General features: G+C 50.6%; 1 protein-coding gene across 3 annotated transcripts; it reads left to right on the top strand.

The window, feature by feature from the left end:
* The first annotated feature begins 238 nt into the window (after positions 1-238).
* Positions 239-15,711, top strand: LOC121393879 (gastrula zinc finger protein XlCGF53.1-like). Of its 3 annotated transcripts, none has more exons than XM_041563703.1 (5): positions 245-401; positions 4,160-4,292; positions 5,749-5,898; positions 5,998-6,121; positions 13,265-15,710. In XM_041563703.1, exons 2-5 carry the CDS (start codon positions 4,179-4,181, stop codon positions 14,668-14,670), a joined length of 1,794 nt encoding a protein of 597 aa, XP_041419637.1. In that variant the 5' UTR covers positions 245-401; positions 4,160-4,178; the 3' UTR covers positions 14,671-15,710. The 3 variants fall into 3 exon arrangements, with proteins under 3 accessions (XP_041419638.1, XP_041419637.1, XP_041419636.1); XM_041563702.1 differs by having other exon boundaries at positions 247-401; positions 5,701-5,898; positions 13,265-15,708; XM_041563704.1 differs by lacking the exon at positions 5,749-5,898 and having other exon boundaries at positions 239-401; positions 13,265-15,711.
* The last annotated feature ends 356 nt before the right edge of the window (positions 15,712-16,067 follow it).

The raw sequence follows: 16,067 nt of genomic DNA, 5'->3' as shown, positions 1-16,067 counted from the left end.
CTTCCAAAATGTTGGGAGGTATGATAACAGTTAATGTAAAGGGGAACAACCCCTTCAGCAGCCCCATTACTTCATTCCTTCGCACTAACGTTTCGGGTGGATGAGAAGAAGCCGCAGTGTGTGTGAAACAACTTTCTCTGTCAATCTGCAGCTTTAGACCTGAGGCCAAATGAGCCTCTTCCGCCAATTTGTTTTGGTCTCACGCCATTTCCGGTAGCGGTCGGCCATCTTTTACACCGGGAAAGAGGGCTGGAACGCTAATTGCGGAAGTTGACTGCGGTTGTTTCAGGCGGAGTGGGTTGGAACGCATTAGACGGAAGTGAGCGCAGCCGGTTTCTTGTTCGCCGATAGAATGGAGAATCTGTTGATTTAACTGTGCGACACTGTATCCATGGCAACAGGTAATGACTTACTGTCTATAGGGAAGGGCCTCTCTCTCTACTTGTTCTGTATCTCAGTCCTGAGAGTCTCTCCTGTTACTTTATGTGTGTGAGTGGTGTCCCTAGAGTGTCAGCTCCATGGTTACACATAGAAACGTGTCTGCTGGGGAGCCCAAAGTATATATGTGTCACCCCAGTCTCACAGCTCATCATTAGTTAATGCTTCTCTTCCCTCTCATTGGCTCCCTGGCATCAGCTGATCTCAACTCACAGCTGCACTTTGGTCTCTCATTGGCTCCTCTAATTACCTGCCCCTCAGTCTCTTCATCAGAAACTAATTGGAATGATATTTAAACAGTTCCTTTATATTTATATATAATATTTGTGTATCACAGCTCCTTCCTCATTGTACATCCCATAGTAACACACAATACACTAGTGATCATATATCTACAGTCATATGAGAAAGTTTGGGAACCCCTCTTAATTCTTTGGACTTTTGTTTCTCATTGGCTGAGCTTTCTTTTAATATATAACTCGCCTTATGGAAACAGTAGTATTTCAGCAGTGACACCAAGTTTATTGGATTAACAGAAAATATACAATATGCATCATAACAAAATGAGACAGGTGCATAAATTTGGGCACCCCAACAGAGATATTCCATCAATACTTAGTTACAAATGTAACGGCCTCTAGACGCCTCCTATAGCCTTTGATAAGTGTCTGGACTCTGGATTTTCCATGATATTCAAGTCGGGGGACTCCAGAATATTGTACTTGTCCCTCTGCATAAATGTCTTTGTAGATTTCCAAGTGAGTTTAGGGTCATGGTCTTGTTGGAATATCCGACCCCTGCAGCCGAACTTCAACTTTGTGACTGATGCTTGAACATTATCCTGAAGAATTTGTTCATATTGGGTTGAATTCATCCGACCCTGGACTTTAACAAGGGCCCCAGTAGCCCCTGAACTAGTCACACAGCCCCTGAACTAGCCACACAGCCCCTGAACTAGCCACACAGCCCCTGAACTAGCCACACAGCCCCTGAACTAGCCACACAGCCCCTGAACTAGCCACACAGCCCCTGGACTAGCCCCACAGCCCCTGAACTAGCCACACAGCCCCTGAACTAGCCACACAGCCCCTGAACTAGCCCCACAGCCCCTGAACTAGCCCCACAGCCCCTGAACTAGCCACACAGCCCCTGAACTAGTCACACAGCCCCTGAACTAGCCACACAGCCCCTGAACTAGCCACACAGCCCCTGAACTAGCCACACAGCCCCTGAACTAGCCACACAGCCCCTGAACTAGCCACACAGCCCCTGAACTAGCCACACAGCCCCTGAACTAGCCACACAGCCCCTGAACTAGCCACACAGCCCCTGAACTAGCCACACAGCCCCTGAACTAGCCACACAGCCCCTGGACTAGCCCCACAGCCCCTGGACTAGCCCCACAGCCCCTGAACTAGCCACACAGCCCCTGAACTAGCCCCACAGCCCCTGAACTAGCCCCACAGCCCCTGAACTAGCCCCACAGCCCCTGAACTAGCCCCACAGCCCCTGGACTAGCCCCACAGCCCCTGGACTAGCCACACAGCCCCTGAACTAGCCACACAGCCCCTGAACTAGCCACACAGCCCCTGAACTAGCCACACAGCCCCTGAACTAGCCACACAGCCCCTGAAATAGCCCCACAGCCCCTGGACTAGCCACACAGCCCCTGGACTAGCCCCACAGCCCCTGAACTAGCCACACAGCCCCTGAACTAGCCACACAGCCCCTGAACTAGCCCCACAGCCCTGGACTAGCCCCACAGCCCCTGAACTAGCCCCACAGCCCCTGAACTAGCCACACAGCCCCTGAACTAGCCACACAGCCCCTGAACTAGCCACACAGCCCCTGAACTAGCCACACAGCCCCTGAACTAGCCACACAGCCCCTGAACTAGCCACACAGCCCCTGAACTAGCCACACAGCCCCTGAACTAGCCACACAGCCCCTGAACTAGCCCCACAGCCCCTGGACTAGCCCCACAGCCCCTGGACTAGCCCCACAGCCCCTGAACTAGCCCCACAGCCCCTGGACTAGCCCCACAGCCCCTGAACTAGCCACACAGCCCCTGAACTAGCCACACAGCCCCTGAACTAGCCACACAGCCCCTGAACTAGCCACACAGCCCCTGAACTAGCCACACAGCCCCTGAACTAGCCACACAGCCCCTGAACTAGCCACACAGCCCCTGAACTAGCCAAACAGCCCCTGAACTAGCCACACAGTCCCTGAACTAGCCACACAGTCCCTGAACTAGCCACACAGCCCCTGAACTAGCCACACAGCCCCTGAACTAGCCACACAGCCCCTGAACTAGCCACACAGCCCCTGAACTAGCCACACAGCCCCTGAACTAGCCACACAGCCCCTGAACTAGCCACACAGTCCCTGAACTAGCCACACAGCCCCTGAACTAGCCACACAGCCCCTGAACTAGCCACACAGCCCCTGAACTAGCCACACAGCCCCTGAACTAGCCACACAGCCCCTGAACTAGCCACACAGCCCCTGAACTAGCCACACAGTCCCTGAACTAGCCACACAGCCCCCTGAACTAGCCACACAGCCCCTGAACTAGCCACACAGCCCCTGAACTAGCCACACAGCCCCTGAACTAGCCACACAGCCCCTGAACTAGCCACACAGCCCCTGAACTAGCCACACAGCCCCTGAACTAGCCACACAGCCCCTGAACTAGCCACACAGCCCCTGAACTAGCCACACAGCCCCTGAACTAGCCACACAGCCCCACAGCATGATGGGACCTCCACCAAATGTGACAGTCGGTACCAGGTGTATTTCTTGGAATGTCGTGTTCTTCTTCCGCCATGTAAAGCGCTTTTTGTTATGAGCAAATAAGTCAATTTGTGTCTCATCAGTCCAAAGCTCTTTGTTCCCAAATGCCTGTGTGTTGTGTAAATGATCTTTTCCATAGAACAAGCGAGTGTGTTTGTGTGAGTGCAGAAAGGGCTTCTCATCCCCCTGCCATACACATGTTCTTTGTGCAAATTGTGCTGAATTGTAGAACGATGTACAGATACACCTGCATCTGCAGCAAGATCTTCTTGCAGGTCTTTGGAGATGATCTTTGGCTTGTCTGGAACATTCTCACAATCCTCCGCATATGTCGCTCCTGGATTTTTCTTGGCCTGTCAGACCTGGGTTTTACAGCAACTGTGCCTGTGGCCTTCCATTTCCTCATTCCATTCCTTACAGTTGGAACTGACAGTTTAATAAACCTCTGAGATGCTTTTTGTAGCCTTCCCCTAAACCTGATACTGAACAATCTTTGTTTTCAGATCTTTTGAGAGTTGCTTTGAGGATCCCATGCTGTCACTCTTCAGAGGAGAGTCAAACAGAAGCACAACTTGCAATTGGTCACCTTAAATACCTTTTCTCATGATTCGACACACCTGCCTATGAAGTTCAAGGCTTAACCAGCTAATCCAACAAATTCAGTGTTAAATGCATTCAAATTAGCTAAATTACAAGGGTACCCACATTTTTGCACAGCCAGTTTTTCACATTTGATTTAATTTCATACAACTGAATACGGCTTCACTAAAAATCTTCAAAAAACCCCCCAGTACTCAGATGTTCCTGGGAAATGAAAGACATACCATTGTTATCTTTTTTGTTGAAAGTGGAGTCAATTATTGGTGAATATACACTGGCAATAATTCCCTTTATACATCTCTATTCACTGCTGCTTCCTGCTCAGTCACTTCCACAGGGACCAAATGGGAATCTCCCAGGAACCCACTGAGCCAGTGATGGGGAACCAGGATCCAGATCAGCTGCATGAGACAATCCTGACTCTCACACTGGAGATTATCTACCTGCTGACTGGAGAGGTGAGTGGGGCAGTGAGACAGCTGAGTGGAGAGGTGAGTGGGGCAGTGAGACAGCTGAGTGGAGAGGTGAGTGGGGCAGTGAGACAGCTGAGTGGAGAGGTGAATGGGACAGTGAGACAGCTGAGTGGAGAGGTGAGTGGGGCAGTGAGACAGCTGAGTGGAGAGGTGAGTGGGGCAGTGAGACAGCTGAGTGGAGAGGTGAGTGGGGCAGTGAGACAGCTGAGTGGAGAGGTGAGTGGGGCAGTGAGACAGCTGAGTGGAGAGGTGAGTGGGGCAGTGAGACAGCTGAGTGGAGAGGTGAGTGGGCAGTGAGACAGCTGAGTGGAGAGGTGAGTGGGGCAGTGAGACAGCTGAGTGGAGAGGTGAGTGGGGCAGTGAGACAGCTGAGTGGAGAGGTGAGTGGGGCAGTGAGACAGCTGAGTGGAGAGGTGAGTGGGGCAGTGAGACAGCTGAGTGGAGAGGTGAGTGTGGGCAGTGAGACAGCTGAGTGGAGAGGTGAGTGGGGCAGTGAGACAGCTGAGTGGAGAGGTGAGTGGGGCAGTGAGACAGCTGAGTGGAGAGGTGAGTGGGGCAGTGAGACAGCTGAGTGGAGAGGTGAGTGGGCAGTGAGACAGCTGAGTGGAGAGGTGAGTGGGGCAGTGAGACAGCTGAGTGGAGAGGTGAGTGGGGCAGTGAGACAGCTGAGTGGAGAGGTGAGTGGGGCAGTGAGACAGCTGAGTGGAGAGGTGAGTGGGGCAGTGAGACAGCTGAGTGGAGAGGTGAGTGGGGCAGTGAGACAGCTGAGTGGAGAGTGAGTGAGGCAGTGAGACAGATGAGTGGAGAGGTGAGTGGGGCAGTGAGACAGCTGAGTGGAGAGGTGAGTGGGGCAGTGAGACAGCTGAGTGGAGAGTGAGTGAGGCAGTGAGACAGCTGAGTGGAGAGGTGAGTGGGGCAGTGAGACAGCTGAGTGGAGAGTGAGTGAGGCAGTGAGACAGATGAGTGGAGAGGTGAGTGGGGCAGTGAGACAGCTGAGTGGAGAGGTGAGTGGGGCAGTGAGACAGCTGAGTGGAGAGGTGAGTGGGGCAGTGAGACAGCTGAGTGGAGAGGTGAGTGGGGCAGTGAGACAGCTGAGTGGAGAGGTGAGTGGGGCAGTGAGACAGCTGAGTGGAGAGGTGAGTGGGGCAGTGAGACAGCTGAGTGGGACAGTGAGACAGCTGAGTGGAGAGGTGAGTGTCAGTGTGAGTGGGGCAGTGAGACAGCTGAGTGGAGAGGTGGGTGAGACAGCTGAGTGGAGAGGTGAGTGTCAGTGTGAGTGGGGCAGTGAGACAGCTGAGTGGAGAGGTGAGTGTCAGTGTGAGTGGGGCAGTGAGACAGCTGAGTGGGGAGGGTGAGCAGTAGAGGGGTCCCTAATCATCTCCCCAATATACAGGGCTACAGTGTTACAAAGAAGTCAGGTGATGACATGCCCCTCCCACAGAGCTGCACTGACTGTATGTTGGGAGGAGCCTGCAGGCACCATGTGACCAGCGCAACGGTGGCCCCTCCCCCTGGCTCCGTCATACAGAAGGAAAATGCCAAGAAGATCCTGGAACTGATGTCCAACATCATCCAGCTGCTGACTGGAGAGGTGGGTACAGCAGCCCCCCAATAATCCCTTGTTGCTTAGTAACAGTGTATGATAATCCCTTTCTCTGGCTGGGGGTGACTGTGCCATTGTGTGTGCCAGGTTGCCATAAGGTGTGAGGACGTCTCCCTCTATTTCTCCTTGGAGGAGTGGCAGTATTTAAAGGGGAACAAGAGCCGTTACAGGGAAGTGATAAAGGAGAACTGGGAGCAGCTCCTCCCACTGGGTGAGTAATGTTTGTAGGCCCAAAATATCACTACCGTGTGTAACTGGATTTATTAACAGCACCAGGACTGACCAGTAATAAACAGATTTACCCTGTAAATACAGAAGCAGATGTGGGCCAGAACATTAGGAGTAGCAGGTCCATTTGGTTGATAAATAAAGACACAAAGACATTGAAGTGAAATTGATACTTGTCACTTTTAGTCCCAGACACTTCAAAGCAAAGCAGTTCAGTGTAAAACATGTACAAAGTATGTAACTGTTAAGACATAACTTTTAATGAAGTATAATAAATAGAGGAGCGCTCATGAACATACACTCACTGCTATAACAGGCTGCAGTGCTGGACACGTGTCCTTAAAAAACAATCAATTAAAACCTGAATATAGTGGAACGGTGGAGTCAAAGTAAATCGCACCTTTCCTGGAGTTGAATTCTGGAGAGGCCTCAGAGCATTGATACCCGCTCCCACCCTCCATTTGTGCCCAACGTGTGCAAAAAGCCTGACTATCTACGTGGGGACAGGGTGGCCCCTGAAGAAGCCAAGTTAGTTGGCGAAACGCGCTGGGAGGGACGGTGGATATCCCAGCTTCCACCCTGTCCCAACGTAGATAGTCAGGCTTTTTGCACACGTTGGGCACAAATGGAGGGTGGGAGCGGGTATCAATGCTCTGAGGCCTCTCCAGAATTCAACTCCTGGAAAGGTGCGATTTACTTTGACTTTGACACCACCGTTCCACTATATGTACATGTATTACACTGAACTGCTGGGAGGAGCTACTGGTGAATAAAGCATCCGACCCTTCCTTGTACCTATCTAATGTATCAGCCTGTACCCCTGATTCACTTCCCAGCTCTCCCTGTAACACCCCTTTCCCTCCTCTAATCTCATTGGCTCCCTCCTGTCTGCTGGGAGGAGCTACTGGTGAATAAAGCATCCGACCCTTCCTTGTACCTATCTAATGTATCAGCCTGTACCCCTGATTCACTTCCCAGCTCTCCCTGTAACACCACTTTCCCTCCTCTAATCTCATTGGCTCCCTCCTGTCTGCTGGGAGGAGCTACTGGTGAATAAACATCCGACCCTTCCTTGTACCTATCTAATGTATCAGCCTGTACCCCTGATTCACTTCCCAGCTCTCCCTGTAACACCCCTTTCCCTCCTCTAATCTCATTGGCTCCCTCCTGTCTGCTGGGAGGAGCTACTGGTGAATAAAGCATCCAACCCTTCCTTGTACCTATCTAATGTATCAGCCTGTACCCCTGATTCACTTCCCAGCTCTCCCTGTAACACCCCTTTCCCTCCTCTAATCTCATTGGCTCCCTCCTGTCTGCTGGGAGGAGCTACTGGTGAATAAAGCATCCGACCCTTCCTTGTACCTATCTAATGTATCAGCCTGTACCCCTGATTCACTTCCCAGCTCTCACTGTAACACCCCTTTCCCTCCTCTAATCTCATTGGCTCCCTCCTGTCTGCTGGGAGGAGCTACTGGTGAATAAAGCATCCGACCCTTCCTTGTACCTATCTAATGTATCAGCCTGTACCACTGATTCACTTCCCAGCTCTCCCTGTAACACCCCTTTCCCTCCTCTAATCTCATTGGCTCCCTCCTGTCTGCTGGGAGGAGCTACTGGTGAATAAAGCATCCGACCCTTCCTTGTACCTATCTAATGTATCAGCCTGTACCCCTGATTCACTTCCCAGCTCTCTCTGTAACACCCCTTTCCCTCCTCTAATCTCATTGGCTCCCTCCTGTCTGCTGGGAGGAGCTACTGGTGAATAAAGCAACCGACCCTTCCTTGTACCTATCTAATGTATCAGCCTGTACCCCTGATTCACTTCCCAGCTCTCCCTGTAACACCCCTTTCCCTCCTCTAATCTCATTGGCTCCCTCCTGTCTGCTGGGAGGAGCTACTGGTGAATAAAGCATCCGACCCTTCCTTGTACCTATCTAATGTATCAGCCTGTACCCCTGATTCACTTCCCAGCTCTCCCTGTAACACCCCTTTCCCTCCTCTAATCTCATTGGCTCCCTCCTGTCTGCTGGGAGGAGCTACTGGTGAATAAAGCATCCGACCCTTCCTTGTACCTATCTAATGTATCAGCCTGTACCACTGATTCACTTCCCAACTCTCCCTGTAACACCCCTTTCCCTCCTCTAATCTCATTGGCTCCCTCCTGTCTGCTGGGAGGAGCTACTGGTGAATAAAGCATCCGACCCTTCCTTGTACCTATCTAATGTATCAGCCTGTACCACTGATTCACTTCCCGGCTCTCCCTGTAACACCCCTTTCCCTCCTCTAATCTCATTGGCTCCCTCCTGTCTGCTGGGAGGAGCTACTGGTGAATAAAGCATCCGACCCTTCCTTGTACCTATCTAATGTATCAGCCTGTACCCCTGATTCACTTCCCAGCTCTCTCTGTAACACCCCTTTCCCTCCTCTAATCTCATTGGCTCCCTCCTGTCTGCTGGGAGGAGCTACTGGTGAATAAAGCATCCGACCCTTCCTTGTACCTATCTAATGTATCAGCCTGTACCCCTGATTCACTTCCCAGCTCTCCCTGTAACACCCCTTTCCCTCCTCTAATCTCATTGGCTCCCTCCTGTCTGCTGGGAGGAGCTACTGGTGAATAAAGCATCCGACCCTTCCTTGTACCTATCTAATGTATCAGCCTGTACCCCTGATTCACTTCCCAGCTCTCCCTGTAACACCCCTTTCCCTCCTCTAATCTCATTGGCTCCCTCCTGTCTGCTGGGAGGAGCTACTGGTGAATAAAGCATCCAACCCTTCCTTGTACCTATCTAATGTATCAGCCTGTACCCCTGATTCACTTCCCAGCTCTCCCTGTAACACCCCTTTCCCTCCTCTAATCTCATTGGCTCCCTCCTGTCTGCTGGGAGGAGCTACTGGTGAATAAAGCATCCGACCCTTCCTTGTACCTATCTAATGTATCAGCCTGTACCCCTGATTCACTTCCCAGCTCTCACCTGTAACACCCCTTTCCCTCCTCTAATCTCATTGGCTCCCTCCTGTCTGCTGGGAGGAGCTACTGGTGAATAAAGCATCCGACCCTTCCTTGTACCTATCTAATGTATCAGCCTGTACCACTGATTCACTTCCCGGCTCTCCCTGTAACACCCCTTTCCCTCCTCTAATCTCATTGGCTCCCTCCTGTCTGCTGGGAGGAGCTACTGGTGAATAAAGCATCCGACCCTTCCTTGTACCTATCTAATGTATCAGCCTGTACCCCTGATTCACTTCCCAGCTCTCTCTGTAACACCCCTTTCCCTCCTCTAATCTCATTGGCTCCCTCCTGTCTGCTGGGAGGAGCTACTGGTGAATAAAGCAACCGACCCTTCCTTGTACCTATCTAATGTATCAGCCTGTACCCCTGATTCACTTCCCAGCTCTCCCTGTAACACCCCTTTCCCTCCTCTAATCTCATTGGCTCCCTCCTGTCTGCTGGGAGGAGCTACTGGTGAATAAAGCATCCGACCCTTCCTTGTACCTATCTAATGTATCAGCCTGTACCCCTGATTCACTTCCCAGCTCTCCCTGTAACACCCCTTTCCCTCCTCTAATCTCATTGGCTCCCTCCTGTCTGCTGGGAGGAGCTACTGGTGAATAAAGCATCCGACCCTTCCTTGTACCTATCTAATGTATCAGCCTGTACCACTGATTCACTTCCCAACTCTCCCTGTAACACCCCTTTCCCTCCTCTAATCTCATTGGCTCCCTCCTGTCTGCTGGGAGGAGCTACTGGTGAATAAAGCATCCGACCCTTCCTTGTACCTATCTAATGTATCAGCCTGTACCACTGATTCACTTCCCGGCTCTCCCTGTAACACCCCTTTCCCTCCTCTAATCTCATTGGCTCCCTCCTGTCTGCTGGGAGGAGCTACTGGTGAATAAAGCATCCGACCCTTCCTTGTACCTATCTAATGTATCAGCCTGTACCCTGATTCACTTCCCAGCTCTCTCTGTAACACCCCTTTCCCTCCTCTAATCTCATTGGCTCCCTCCTGTCTGCTGGGAGGAGCTACTGGTGAATAAAGCATCCGACCCTTCCTTGTACCTATCTAATGTATCAGCCTGTACCCCTGATTCACTTCCCAGCTCTCCCTGTAACACCCCTTTCCCTCCTCTAATCTCATTGGCTCCCTCCTGTCTGCTGGGAGGAGCTACTGGTGAATAAAGCATCCGACCCTTCCTTGTACCTATCTAATGTATCAGCCTGTACCACTGATTCACTTCCCGGCTCTCCCTGTAACACCCCTTTCCCTCCTCTAATCTCATTGGCTCCCTCCTGTCTGCTGGGAGGAGCTACTGGTGAATAAAGCATCCGACCCTTCCTTGTACCTATCTAATGTATCAGCCTGTACCCTGATTCACTCCGCCTCCTGTAACTTTCCTCCTCTAATCTCATTGCTCCCTCCTGTCTGCTGGAGAGCTACTGGTGATAAAGCATCGCCTTCTTGTACTTCTATGATCAGCTGTACCTGATTCACTTCCAGCTCTCCTGTAACACCTTTCCTCTCTAATCATGGCTCCTCCTTCTGCTGGGAGGAGCTACTGGTGAATAAAGCATCCGACCCTTCCTTGTACCTATCTAATGTATCAGCCTGTACCCCTGATTCACTTCCCAGCTCTCCCTGTAACACCCCTTTCCCTCCTCTAATCTCATTGGCTCCCTCCTGTCTGCTGGGAGGAGCTACTGGTGAATAAAGCATCCGACCCTTCCTTGTACCTATCTAATGTATCAGCCTGTACCCCTGATTCACTTCCCAGCTCTCCCTGTAACACCCCTTTCCCTCCTCTAATCTCATTGGCTCCCTCCTGTCTGCTGGGAGGAGCTACTGGTGAATAAAGCATCCGACCCTTCCTTGTACCTATCTAATGTATCAGCCTGTACCACTGATTCACTTCCCGGCTCTCCCTGTAACACCCCTTTCCCTCCTCTAATCTCATTGGCTCCCTCCTGTCTGCTGGGAGGAGCTACTGGTGAATAAAGCATCCGACCCTTCCTTGTACCTATCTAATGTATCAGCCTGTACCCCTGATTCACTTCCCAGCTCTCTCTGTAACACCCCTTTCCCTCCTCTAATCTCATTGGCTCCCTCCTGTCTGCTGGAGGAGCTACTGGTGAATAAAGCAACCGACCCTTCCTTGTACCTATCTAATGTATCAGCCTGTACCCCTGATTCACTTCCCAGCTCTCCCTGTAACACCCCTTTCCCTCCTCTAATCTCATTGGCTCCCTCCTGTCTGCTGGGAGGAGCTACTGGTGAATAAAGCATCCGACCCTTCCTTGTACCTATCTAATGTATCAGCCTGTACCCCTGATTCACTTCCCAGCTCTCCCTGTAACACCCCTTTCCCTCCTCTAATCTCATTGGCTCCCTCCTGTCTGCTGGGAGGAGCTACTGGTGAATAAAGCATCCGACCCTTCCTTGTACCTATCTAATGTATCAGCCTGTACCACTGATTCACTTCCCAGCTCTCCCTGTAACACCCCTTTCCCTCCTCTAATCTCATTGGCTCCCTCCTGTCTGCTGGGAGGAGCTACTGGTGAATAAAGCATCCGACCCTTCCTTGTACCTATCTAATGTATCAGCCTGTACCACTGATTCACTTCCCGGCTCTCCCTGTAACACCCCTTTCCCTCCTCTAATCTCATTGGCTCCCTCCTGTCTGCTGGGAGGAGCTACTGGTGAATAAAGCATCCGACCCTTCCTTGTACCTATCTAATGTATCAGCCTGTACCCCTGATTCACTTCCCAGCTCTCTCTGTAACACCCCTTTCCCTCCTCTAATCTCATTGGCTCCCTCCTGTCTGCTGGGAGGAGCTACTGGTGAATAAAGCATCCGACCCTTCCTTGTACCTATCTAATGTATCAGCCTGTACCCCTGATTCACTTCCCAGCTCTCCCTGTAACACCCCTTTCCCTCCTCTAATCTCATTGGCTCCCTCCTGTCTGCTGGGAGGAGCTACTGGTGAATAAAGCATCCGACCCTTCCTTGTACCTATCTAATGTATCAGCCTGTACCACTGATTCACTTCCCGGCTCTCCCTGTAACACCCCTTTCCCTCCTCTAATCTCATTGGCTCCCTCCTGTCTGCTGGGAGGAGCTACTGGTGAATAAAGCATCCGACCCTTCCTTGTACCTATCTAATGTATCAGCCTGTACCCCTGATTCACTTCCCAGCTCTCCCTGTAACACCCCTTTCCCTCCTCTAATCTCATTGGCTCCCTCCTGTCTGCTGGGAGGAGCTACTGGTGAATAAAGCATCCGACCCTTCCTTGTACCTATCTAATGTATCAGCCTGTACCCCTGATTCACTTCCCAGCTCTCCCTGTAACACCCCTTTCCCTCCTCTAATCTCATTGGCTCCCTCCTGTCTGCTGGGAGGAGCTACTGGTGAATAAAGCATCCGACCCTTCCTTGTACCTATCTAATGTATCAGCCTGTACCACTGATTCAGGGAGACAATTCCACATCTTCACAGCTCTCACTGTAACAAACCCCTTCCCAATATTTAGGTGGAACCTCTTTTCTTCTAATCGGAATGGGTGACCTCGTGTCAGCTGGAAAGACCTACTGGTAAATAAATCATTAGAGAGATTATTATATGATCCCCTTATATATTTATACATAGTTATCATATCACCCCTTAAGCGCCTCTTCTCCAGAGTGAACATCCCCAATTTGGCCAGTCTTTCCTCATAGCTAAGATTTTCCCTTTACCAGCTTAGTTGCCCTTCTCTGTCCCCTCTCTAATACAATAATGTCCTGTTTGAGTGATGGAGACAAAACTGTAGGGCATATTCTAGATGGGGCCTTACCAGTGCTCTATACAGTGGGACCCCCTCCTCCCGTGACTCTCTGCCCCATTTAATACAAGTCAAGACCTTATTTGCCCTTGATGCTGCTGACTGGCATTACTTGCTACAGACAAGTTTATTATCTACAAGGACTCCAAGCTCCGTCTCAATGACCTTAATGTCATATAATAATGGCAGGTTGATAACAAATAAAGGCAAGTGAATGGGTGAGAATTAAATGTAAATATAACAGGTAATTACTGGGCCAGACTCTTGGGCATATTTCTCATTTCAGTGTCGCGTTGTATCTCTGGCAGGTGGTGAATATGGAGGTGGGAGAGACAGTGAATGGGATGTGGGGGCAGATGTGCGCAATGCAAATAAACCAGACAAGACTGAGGCAGAAGAAGCAGATTCCTGGGGAGAAGGAAACCCCCCAAACCCTGACATTTCCCCAACTGATCCCCAAACACTGACCAACTGTATCTCTCATGGGATTAAGGAGGAATCATGGGAAGAGGAAGAACATTGTGAGTGGAACACTGATCCCCCTACAGAACAGATCCAGGGCACAGACCCCCCTACTGACACTGTGGGCTCCCACCTGAATATCAGCCAATCAGATAATCATAGTCCAAGTGGGATTAAAGAGGAACAGAGATCAGGCTCAGACCCAACTTCTGATACCAGGGGGTCCAGCCTAAATAACAGCCTGTCAGATTCAAACAGGATTAAAGAGGAATCTGACTCATGGGAAGACTGTACTAATTGGACCATGAATGCCATTACAGAACCAGGATCCAGTGTATATAGTAACTTGTCAGAACATTCTATATCTCATACAGTTAGAGGGGAGACGGCTTCATGGGATGGAGGGAACCCTTCCGACTGCTCCATGTATGTGCTTGTTGGACAGGGAACAGAACCTTCTAGTAAAGTCATGGGGTCCAACCCAAAGAGCAGTTTGTGCCTAAGTGATGGATCTAGTTGTACTAATGGGGGGCTGACATCAAATAAAGGGGCTTCAGACTCCAAGTTTAATCCTATGGGAACACCCAGAACTGATCCCGCTGCCCATATTCTGGGCCCAAAGCTCAGAGCGGCAGATGCCAGTGGTAATGAGCACAGTCCGTATGTTAATATTCGGGTCCTGGCTACAACTCAGCCGGGGACCCCCAACCCCAAGATGATGTACACGTGCAGCACGTGTGAGAAGCCTTTCACTAGCAGAAAGCACTGTGAGCGGCACCAGAGAGTTCACACACGAGAGACCACGTTTCCTTGCACGGAATGCGGCAAAGTCTTCACCCAGCGGTCGCATCTGACGGCGCATTCCCGCATGCACAGCGGCGACAATTCCTTTACCTGCTCCCAATGCGGCAAATGCTTCTTGTTTCAGAGCGATCTCAATCGTCACGTGATCACTCACACGGGGGAGAAGCCATTCACGTGCTCCGAGTGTGGCAAACGCTTCGGTCATTTGTACAGTCTAAAGAGACACCTGATTGTGCACACGGGCACCAAGCCCTTCTCTTGCACCCAGTGTGGCAAATGCTTTGGGCACCAGGGCGATCTGAACAGACACGGGCTCATCCATTCTGGCCACAAGCCCTTCTCTTGCACCCGATGCGGCAAATGCTTCTGGCTGCAGCGAGATCTCACTCGCCATGTAAGAACCCACACGGACCTCTCCCAGGGGCAAATGATTGATCTGGGGCATTAGCAGACTGAGACTCTGTAAGTGCAAATCTGTGTGTCTGCCCTATCTCCATGCCACCGCTTCTGAGACACCTCTGGGTAATTACTCCTCACTCCTTTGTGTCTTATCTGTGTTCTTCTGAGTGTCAGTGGGCGGGGCCTCTTACTGCATGGGAGGTGCTTCTGAGCTGACAGTGGGGGATGCCCTCAAGGACATAGGAGAGGTAGTGCCAGTGCATTTAGCACTATCAAATACCCATGATGCTCAACTATACCTCTTTGCTTGTTCTAGTGTCAGGTGCAAGCTGCTGGTCCCCCTGTTCTTTGGAGCCAGTGCATTTAGCAGTACCAGAGAACTGTAACATTGGTGCCCATAGCTGATTATTATCATGTACATAGAGCTGACTCCTCATATGGATAATGACCATCACCTGACACGTCTTTGCCCCTGTGCTGCTATATGTCATGTTGCCAGCCCGAGGCCATAGCAACCACTGGAGCAACCACAAGTTCTGAATGTTTATGTGAAAGTGGAGCTGCTCTAGAACATCCCCGAGCTGGTGAATGAGGTTGCAGGAGGGCAGCAGCTGGCACACTGGGCACCAACGAGCTGGCACAGCACAATAGTTAGAGCCACAAGGTGGCCCAGAATATGTTGTAAATAGCTCACCAAGTAGTAGATGTGCACCAGACCCCCAGCTTTAGGGAGCGGCACGCCAGAAAATTCAAAGAAAGAACAAGGCTGTCCGACACTCAATCGTGTGCAACCCATGATTTAGTGCCCTTGTGGGTACGAAACGCGTAGGGCGGATGGAGATGCAAGTATAAATATTTTAACTTTGTAAAATAAAGATATATTTTTAAACTTCAACTTTTCTGTTCCTGTGGATGTGATTGAGTGCCGGACAGCCCAGTTACTTAATCAGTTGGGAGGGGCTTATTCATCTTGCTTGTATTTGATGTCCGTTATTAAAGGGATATTGTTTCGGGAAAACATTTTTTCAAAATGTATCCGTTAATAGTGCTGCTGTTAAATAGTGTCTGTTGTTCAAAAGAGCAAACGGAGTTATTTATATTTAATTTTGAAATCTGACATGGGGCTAGATATGTTATTAGTTTCCCAGCTGCCCCCAGTCATGTGACTTGTGCTCTAATAAACTTCAGTCTCGCTGTACTGCAATTTGGAGTGATCTTACCCCCTCCCTTTCCCCCCAGCAGCCTAATAAAAGAACAATGGGAAGGCAACCAGATAGCAGCTCCCTGATTCCTCTGCTGAGGCTATAGACCGGCTGTTGTCAGCCCAATTACATAGGCTCAAAACAGCCTCTGACAACAGCCTGTATGTCTATAGCCTGAAGGATTCAGTTGCCTGAACTGATAGTGACTCTAATATCACTGCTGCTCCTGTCCTGAATTTTAGCA

This window comes from Xenopus laevis, chromosome 5L, assembly GCF_017654675.1.
Source record: "Xenopus laevis strain J_2021 chromosome 5L, Xenopus_laevis_v10.1, whole genome shotgun sequence".
Lineage (NCBI taxonomy): Eukaryota > Metazoa > Chordata > Amphibia > Anura > Pipidae > Xenopus > Xenopus laevis.
This window is presented reverse-complemented; position numbering and strand designations above follow the sequence as displayed.

Coding starts and splice junctions, on each gene's coding strand:
- LOC121393879 (XM_041563702.1), top strand. CDS start 4,179: ATGGGAATCTCCCAGGAACCCACTGAGCCAGTGATGGGGAACCAGGAT. Junction 4,293..5,700: donor TCTACCTGCTGACTGGAGAG/GTGAGTGGGGCA, acceptor CCCAATATACAG/GGCTACAGTGTTACAAAGAA. Junction 5,899..5,997: donor TCCAGCTGCTGACTGGAGAG/GTGGGTACAGCA, acceptor TGTGTGTGCCAG/GTTGCCATAAGGTGTGAGGA.